At 57.5% G+C, this 8,896-nt stretch overlaps 1 protein-coding gene across 1 annotated transcript; it reads left to right on the forward strand.

Moving 5' to 3' along the window:
• Window positions 1-1,412: 1,412 nt before the first annotated feature.
• On the forward strand, window positions 1,413-7,799 carry BATF2 (basic leucine zipper ATF-like transcription factor 2). Its single transcript, XM_037146525.2, has 3 exons — window positions 1,413-1,554; window positions 2,884-2,988; window positions 5,958-7,799. Exons 1-3 carry the CDS (start codon window positions 1,516-1,518, stop codon window positions 6,657-6,659), a joined length of 846 nt encoding a protein of 281 aa, XP_037002420.1. The 5' UTR covers window positions 1,413-1,515; the 3' UTR covers window positions 6,660-7,799.
• The last annotated feature ends 1,097 nt before the right edge of the window (window positions 7,800-8,896 follow it).

Genomic DNA, 8,896 nt, shown 5'->3' on the forward strand with positions numbered 1-8,896 from the left:
CCAGGCATGTGCCCTGACTGGGAACCAAACTGTCAACCCGTCTCTTTCCAGTCTGGCGCTCAACCCACTCAACCACGTGTCAGCCAGGGCCCACTTGTCGTTCTTTTGATCCCACACCATCAGTCCCGAGCCCTCGGGGCGCAGGCACACCCCCTGGATGTTCTAATCACCAGACCACACGGATGCCCTGCAGTTCTGGGGCAGGAACTGCTGGCTCCTCCATCCCCTACACAGCGGGTGCCCCTTCCAAGCCTGGTCTCTCTGAGATGCAGCCCCCACGCAGGTGTGCCTGGGGTTCCAGGGTCTGCCGGGTCTTCAGCAGAACTTTTCGTAAGGAAATATTTCGGGTACACCCTAAAGTGCAGATAATATTACCACATGGAACTGTGTCTCCACCGGTTAAGCAGCCAAACAACTAAAGTGCCTGCGTCCTCCTCAGTCCCTCCCTCTGAACTGTGTATCCTTCTGTCGCGTATTTTATACGTTGATTACACACGGGCACGTCCATGTCGTTAACCCTTACAGACATGTCATTCAGGCATTGCGGTCGCTGTCATTCAGTGGGGCGTTTGGACTTGCAGGCAGGATGGTCGGTGCAGCTTCCATCTCCCTCCACAGCGTTCACTGTGACGTCTGCTCCACCCTTGCTCTGCACCAGCCATGGTTTCAGGTGCCTTAGCTGGCTTAACTCGTTTAACCTTTGTGACAAAGTTACTGTCCTGCCCACTTTACAGCTTTGGAAGCAGAGACACAGAGGGGAAATTACGTCTCAGAGCCACATAGCTCAGAAGCTGTGCCTCTGACTGCCAGACATCCCTCTCTCTGCTGCTGCATGGTCTGCTGAATGAAAACACAGTCATTCATTCATCTGTTCTCCTGTTTAAGGGCCGTTGATTATTTTTGCCTCAACACTGGTCTCAGAGGGCTTGGGATGGCTGTGTTATCTCGCATGGTTTCTGCATGAAGCCTGTGAGTGGGTAATTTTATCACCCCCCAATACCCTTTACAGTTGAGGAGACTAAGGCTCAGAGAGGCCGAATCACCTTCTCAAAGCTGCACAGCTACTGTGTGCTAGAGGTGGCCTGCGAACCTGGGCCCCTCCGATTCTAGAGCCTGGAGGCTGTCCCCCACCCACTATGTGCCTTCAGTCCCCCATTGTCTTCTCTTGACTCTGTCCCTGGCAGCCTGCCCTGCCTCTCCGAGAAGACCCTCCCCACACCGGGGCTTTCGTCTCCCCTCCTCTGGCCACCCTCCACTGATCTCCTCTTGGAGAAGGGGCCCAGCCGGAAAGCCAGTTCATATCAGGAAATTCCAGCCACGTGAGCCAACCCGAGCCAGGGATTCTGAGCAGCCGGTGGCTTTAGAAGAAACTGAAACTTGGTTTGCTGGGGGCGGAGTGGTCACTGGGGATTTAAGGAGTCACCACTTCCTTTGGTTCCCAGAGTGCACTCGGAGGTCACAGCAGCTGAGGGACACCCCAAACCAGGTGTGAGCCTTTGCCCCACTGCCCAAGCCATGCACCTCTGTGGGGGCGAAGGGCCGCTGACTGGGACGGTGAGTACAGCAAGCCCAGGAGAGGGGAGGGGGGCGTATGCCCCGGGCGTCCCCAGTGCCTGGGTCGGGAGAATGTGGTCAGAGCTCCTCCCCTAGTGCCAGCGCTGCAGAGGGCTGTGTGGCCGTGGGCTCCACTCTCCCCAGGGACTGGAATGAGGGCTCTCCAGCTCTCAGGCTCCAGATCCAGCCTCCGGTTTAGGACTTGGCCTCTGAACACTGCTCTCTCCTAACCCACCTGTTCTCCCCTCCCTGCCCTTAAGGTAGCCTCTCTTCCCTCCCCTTGGAGGCCCTGCCCCACTCCCAGACCCTGGACCCGGTGGCCAGCCCCTCCGCTCGCTATGGGTCCTCCCCCCCAAGCTCCAGTCCCTTGCCTCCCCTGGCCCCAGCCCCGGGAATGAGCCTGCTGTGGCCACGAACCCAGGAGCGCAGCATCCGCCAACAGGGAGGCCAGGCTCCCTCCCGAGCGCCCTGCTCTCGGAACACCTCTCCCAGAGGGACCTGTGGGAGGGGAGGTTGGGATGCAGGGCCTCCGACATTCCTTCTCTCTGACCTTCCAAAACGCTGGGCATTTGGTTAAATATTTCTCGTGTCATGGACACCATAATCGGTCATCTGGGGCAGGGAACAGTCACAGCTGTCAACCTCTGTGTCCTTCCTTCCATCAGGACAGACTTCATTCATTCATTCTAGGTTGCCGCCCCGATCCCCCACTAGAATGTGGGCACATGAGGGCAGGGATTTTTGTTCACTACTGTTCCCCCTAGCTCAGCGCCTGGCACACAGTAGGTGCTCAATGAATATTTGTTAAGTAGGTGAATATCATCTTTGGGCTTGTGTCGCTCATGGAGCCTACTCAGGTCCTGTCGTGCCCTCACGGTGGAGCTCACAGCTAGAGGAATCAGCCACCTTCGCTGTGGAAATAGTAGCGATAGCAGGCTGACCTTTATTAACCTTTGGCTCGGGGCTGCCCCTGGGCTGCCTGCTTTACGGCCTGTGAGGAGGACACTGTGTTCAGAGACATAAGTGACTTGCCCAGAGCAACCCAGCTGACAAAGGGTGTGGATGTGTAGTCAGGTTTGTCTGGGTTCAAATCCCAGCCCCCCGGCTTCCCCGTTTGTCCTCCCACAGCGTGAGATGCGCGCAGGACATTGACACTGAGGGAGGCTGGCATTCCAGCCAGGTAGGTGGACTCGGAGGGAACCAGAGGGGGCTTCTGGGAGAACGGGGGCCCTCGGGGACTTGACTCAGGCAGGGCGTAGCTTTCCAGAAGGCCAGGACTGAGGGCAGAAACCGCTGCCCGGACCTGAACCCTTGGCTTGTGCCCAGCAGGACCCCGAGGAGCACCAGAGGCAGCTGAAGAAGAAGCAGAAGAACCGGGCGTCTGCCCAGCGCAGCCGGCAGAAGCACACGGACAAGGCGGACGCCCTGCACCAGGTGGGGGACTCCACCCTCCCCGACCCCTGCCTGCGCTCACCTGGCCCATTGCCTCTTCTCTGCCTGCCTGTGAACAGACCCCACTGCACTGCTGGGTGTTCCAGTGCTGAATTTGGGAGGAGGGAAGGGCTCTGCCACTGAGATTTGGAAATTGCTAGGTGTTGAGTGAAACCGTGTTCCAGATACATGCTGGGCTGCAGAGGCAGGACACGTGTCCATGGCTGCTGCCCTGTAGGTGTCCCCAGTCCAGGGAGAGGAGACAAAAAGTGGAGGCGAACTGGGAGAACCCAGCGCAGCCACCAGCTGAGGCCCCCTTAAAAGGCAGATCCCTGCTCACTCCCCCACTCCCAGGCCCCCTCTGGAGGCAAGGACCTGCCCTGTGATTGACCATGTCGCCTGACGGAGTTGTGATGTAGGCGGCCAAGACCACACTATGAGAAACTCTGGTTCAGGCTTAAGATGGGTTGGCTTTGGAGTCCCAGCTGAGGTGCTCTGCTGCAAGTCACTTCCTTCGCTGAGCTGCTGTCCCCGTCCAAAAACAGGGACAAGGATGCCTGCCCACTGGCAGGACCCTTGTGGAGACTAAAGGAGGCAAAGGATCCCAGTGGGGCAGGAGAGGGCTGCACCTGCTCTGGCCTCTTGACCTTGGATAGTAATTTGAACTTGGATGGTCACCTACCTTTGGAGGTTCCCTTTTTCCTCCATGCAGAGAAGAAGGACACCATTAGTTCTGATTGGGGGTTATTGAGAGCTGGGCCCAGGACCTGGCCTACACTTTTGTCCTTCTAGTGATGAGTAAAACTCACAGCCCTCTGCACACAGAGGCCCTGCACCCTCTGCAGCACCAGCCCCCATCTGCCTGCCCTCTCTCCTAACAGCCCACACGCTGTTCTCCCGGGTCCTGTCTGGACAAGCACATCCAGCCTCAGGGCCTCCGCCCCTGCTGTTCCCTCCACCCTCAGACGCAGTCCGGCTAGAGCCTCGCTTCTTTCCAGTTATTTGGTTTAAGTGTCACCTCCTCAGCAGGGCCTTTCCGGGCTTTCTGATCTAAAGAGATCTCTCCTTGTTATTCCGGTTTATATTTCTTGTCAGCGCTGAGCCCCTTGGATGTGGTTCCTCGCTTGTCTCCCTCACCAGACCATAAGCACCACCGGGGCAGGGAGCTCCTCTGTTCCCTGTTGTGTCCCCATCACCTAGACCAGTGCCTGACAAATGAGGGGACTCAGCCACTCCCTGTGGAGCGGACACTCAGAACACAAGTGCCTTAGAAACACACAGCGGGCAACAACAGGCAGCAGCATCGAGGTGATGCAGGGATGAGGTCTGGGCTCCTATTCCGAAGGAGGAACAGGAGTTTTCCGAACGGGTGAGCGGAAGTTGGAAAAGGCACTGCAGGCCAATGAAGTTGCGTTGACACAGGGCGGGGATTGGGGGGGGCGAGAGAACAGCACCGAGTAGAATGGTGAGGGCGAGGACTGGCGCCGGGGCGGGGCTTCGTGCTTCCATTTATTCATTCCTTCCGGGAGACGCCTACCCAGCGTCTCCTGAGTGAAGGGGCACACTTCTAACCGTTGGAGATTCGGCTGTGAACACTGCTGTTGAAAGCCCAGCCTACCCTCCCCTGGGCTCATATTTTTATGAGGGAGCCGGGCAGTCAAACGAATAGTCCGAGAGGCGCCTGGGATGTCAGGTGGTGACAGAGCCCCAGGGAAGAATTAAAGCAGGGGAGAGGGAAGGGAGTGGAACGGGTGGGGTGATGGAAACCCCACAAAGGATGCCCCCCAGTAGGTGACGTCTGAGCAGCCTACAGGTGGCGAATGAATGAGTGCGTGAGTGAGCGAGTCAATTTCTGGACGTGATTTGAAGCCTTTGGAGAATTTAGGTGAAGGGTGATCTAATGCCATTTAGAAAATGTCATTCTGCGTGCAGAGACCAGCCCGAGGTGAGGCTGCTGGTGGCTCTGACCGTCTGTTAGGACTTTGAGTCCATGGCCTGAGCAACGTTTTTATGTAAAACACCTTCTCAGCTTCTTCTTTTGAAAAGTGTCCCCAAGAGGTGGGGGGCGGAGGGATGGAAAGAAAGTGGTTCAGCCTCTTGAGCCGTGGAAATAGCATTCTTTCTTCATTTTCCACCACTGTGGTCATCATAAGCGGTGTTTACAACTGCACATCGGTTTTTGTCCCTGTGGGTTCTGTCCCTGTGGGTCCAGCAGGACAGAGCCCGACACGTGCTGACTCAGGCATGCCACCAGACTCACTGTGCTGGCTCCCTGCAGAGCAGGGCCCAGGCTCCCCCCACACTGCCTGGGTGCTGGGGAGGTCCCGCAGGGCACCCAGCAGCCTGGAGGCGTCCAGGGAGGCAGGGCGTGTGGTTTGTGGTTGCCATGAGAAGTCTGTGCCAGGACGAGCCCAGGGAGGGGGATGCTGAAAGAGTGTCCCGGCAGAGGAGACAGGAAGTGTCCTGAGGAAGCAGAGTCCTGCTATGGAACAGGAAGTGGGGGGGGGCACAGGGGAAGTTGGGAGATAAAGTTGGAAGTGTCAGCTGGGGTCACCCCGCCAGGGAGTTGTGGGAACCTTTAAAATGTCTGGTTAATTTTAACCCCAGTTGCCCAGTGGTTCCTCTGGGCCAAGAAAACGGGGTAGGTTGGGGGACGTCCCAGTTAGGAGGCTGGTGGAGCTCCCAGCTGAGTGGTGGTCTGGCACAGGCTGGTAGAGACCCCTGGCTTCAGGGATTGAGGGTGGGGAACAGGCACATTTGAGCCTCCGTAGGAGGTAGAATGAGGGAGACTTAGTGTAGGGGTGGCCAGAGAGTAGCCAAGGGCCCCCAGCTTGGACATTTGCATGCTGGTGGTATCTTTTCTCTAAGTCGAGAACCCTGAGGGGTTGGTGAGGGGAGGTGTGAATAGAGCTCATGCCGAGCCTCTAGTGCTGGCTGACACCCCCTCCCTGCCCACCTGTTCCCCCCTCCAGCAGCACGAGTCACTGGAGAAACACAACCACACTCTGCGGAAGGAGATCCAGGGCCTGCAGTCTGAGCTGGCGTGGTGGAGGCGGACTTGGCACGTGCACGAGCGCCTGTGCCTCACCGACAGGGCCTCCTGCCTGGCTCCCCTGCCCCCTGGCTGCCGTGGCCAGGCCCAGCGGCCCCCGGAACCCATGCCTCATAGGCCACAGGACTGCCAGCAGCAACCTGGCCCCTTCCAGAGCCCAGCCTCCTCTCCCTCGGCTCAGCAAAAACTCTCTCCAGATCTGCCCTCAAGGTTCCAGCCTCATGGTTCCCCTGGCCTCCTCATGTCCCCTCTGCCCTCAATGTCCCTTGGCCTTACTGCGACTACTGCACCTCCTGCCCAGCTATCCCCCAGCCCTGTCCAATCTGCCTCACCCTCTGGCTCCAGCCTATTGGGACCTTCCTCCAAGCTCAAAGCCCTCCTGCCGAGCTCCTTAGCCCCGGCTGCCCCTCAACAGCCACTTGGGCTGGAGCACCTCACCAGGGAGGAGCTGGTATCCTCACCCCACGGTCACGGTCCCTCGACTGCTCTGGGGCTGGCCTGTCTGCAGGACATGGACAAGCCTGCTTTCTCAGCAGCAGATCAGCAAGGGCTGGGTGTGGATCTCAGTCTTCACCCTCTCCTGGCCTTCCCCCTGCTCTCCTCTGCTCAGGTCCACTTCTAACCCGGCCCCCTGGAGCTAGGCTGGCCCCTTCCTCAGGCTCAGGAGGCAGCCTTGGCACACAAGTGTCTTCTCCATCGCCCCTGGAGGCTGCCCTTCTCAGCTGACCAGCTGGCCCAGCACTTCAGGGAAAGGAGACCATCCCTGTGCGCCCACTGTTCTGCCTGGCCCTGTCACCACCACCATCTCATGTCAACTCCACGGTCATTCTGCAACTCCAGATTATCACTCCACTTTTTCAGAGAAGGAGACAGAGGCTCAGAGAAGCCAAGTGACTTGTCCAAGGTCACACAGCCTTTCTTGGGACCTAAAACGCCACCATCTGCTCCTCCTCCTCCTGATAGAATCCTGGCCCAGGTGACTTAGAGACTGAAGTCCTAAAAACTGTGGGCCGGTGCGAAGAGATTTCAGTGCCGGGAGAGGGAGGAGCTCCCCCTCCACTTTGTGACTCCCAGGACGGCAGAGGCCTGCAGTCCCTGAAACTTTGCCCTAACTGCAGGGGGTCCAGGGTCCACGTCTGGGTGGGGATAGGCTGGGCAGGAGCCTGGAAGCCGGCGCTTTCTTCCTGTAGCAGTGTTTTCCTTTTCAGAAACTGAGCCTGTAGGTGGGAGTTGGGGAGACGCCCAGCAGAGTCTCCCCTGGGGTGTCTGCAGGTGAGCTGCCAATAGCCACACCGACACCTGGGAGACTCTGTAAGGTCTGCTCTCCGTGCGATTCCCAAATAACTCCCTGCCTCCCCCTCCCTTCAAGGCCACTAGGAACGTGAGAGACAACGTGCTGGAGGGAAGAATGAGGGTAGGCTCAGGTGCAAGGTTATGTTTAAGCAAGTGCTGGACCCAAACCTGGCGGTCGTGAGAGCTGGGTCTTCTTCAGTACTGCCCTGTCCCTGTGCAGCCCCCAGGTCCCTCTGACCATTGTTCTTTGGTCGGGGCCCAGGCTGGGGCTCAGCTTCAGCGTCTGCCCCAAGGGGCGTTCTCACTCGGAGTGAGGACAAGCACTGCGAGGGGCTTGAGATGAGAAGACCTGCTTCTCACCCAGAGGTTCATCCGCCCTGTAAGCAGGCACCGTGCTGGTGTTGGACACACTCCAGGATGCTGAGCAAAGTCTCGGAGCTCTGTTATGGTAAATAAAGTGTTTTCCGATTCCCTTGGCTTTGGCTAGTTGTTTGAAGCTGTGCTTGTATTGTGTACTGTCGAAAACAAAGGATCTTTGAAAGAACAGGGAGTAGTCTGGAATCTCAGAGGTGGGCGATTGCTCACGGACCCCCTAATCTAACCCCCCTCCCATATCCTAGATGAGGAAACTGAGGCCCAGAGATGGGGGAGACTTGCCCAGGGCCACCCAGCAAGAGTAGGTGTGATGGTCACAGGATTGTGGGTGGCAACGGGGCTGGGGTCACCAGAAGGTTCAGGGACAGCAGACTGGCAGGAGTGAAGCCAAGATGTGTACAGGAGGGCAGCCGGAATCTGGGGACAAGAGTTGATATGACTCGCAGGGACCAGGACCCGACGGGCGGTGAGAATGCCGTGGCCGGGCTCGCGTCTCGACGCCTTAAAAGCTGTCAGGCACTGCCATGTGCTTCACGTGAGTGAACTCAGTGACCCCTCTAATAACTCTGTGAGGTAGGTGTGGTCGTTACCCCTACTGTGCAGAAGGGGAAACTGAGGCCCGGGAAGGTTAAGTAACAAGTTCAAGGTCACATAGCTAGGAATTGGTGTAGACTGGATGCAGCATCAGGAACACTTGGCCACAGGCGGTGCAGCCCCCTGCCTTCCCATCCTGTCCTTGCAGCCACAGGCTGAGAGACATGACCCAAGAAGGTAAAAGCCCTCCCTAAGTTCAAAACAAGTAAGAGAGGGGAGTGACTAAACTAATGTTGAAACCCTCTTATGACGATGACCAAAGAAGAGGCACTAAGAACAAAGAATGCTTTGAAGACTATTTAACGAGGTGAGAAATACTTGTATTAAGCAAAAAAAATAGAATGCACAACTGTCGCTATAGCTTGATATTCTGCTTGTTTAAAAATACAAACTGCATGGAAATAGCGGGAGGAGGTACTGTCGATTTTGCGGGATTCCCGTGAACCCCTGGTCTGTACACGCGGCCATCACTATCACGGGAGCCTTCCACGTGGCCGCACAGATCCCGGGCATCTGCATGCACGTCTGCGAGGTCTACGGCCACCTCGCCAATTGCTCCGAAACTCGGGGGCTTAAGCAACAAACGCTTCTCCTCTC

The sequence above is a fragment of the Artibeus jamaicensis genome, unplaced genomic scaffold (assembly GCF_021234435.1).
Source record: "Artibeus jamaicensis isolate MK-2021 breed Jamaican fruit bat unplaced genomic scaffold, CSHL_Jam_final scaffold_614, whole genome shotgun sequence".
Taxonomy (NCBI): domain Eukaryota; kingdom Metazoa; phylum Chordata; class Mammalia; order Chiroptera; family Phyllostomidae; genus Artibeus; species Artibeus jamaicensis.

Excerpts from the sequence above, each read along its gene's own strand:
- BATF2 (XM_037146525.2), top strand. The coding sequence starts at position 1,516 with ATGCACCTCTGTGGGGGCGAAGGGCCGCTGACTGGGACG. Across the intron at positions 1,555-2,883 it reads AAGGGCCGCTGACTGGGACG|GACCCCGAGGAGCACCAGAG; the intron begins GTGAGTACAGCA and ends TGTGCCCAGCAG. Across the intron at positions 2,989-5,957 it reads AGGCGGACGCCCTGCACCAG|CAGCACGAGTCACTGGAGAA; the intron begins GTGGGGGACTCC and ends TCCCCCCTCCAG.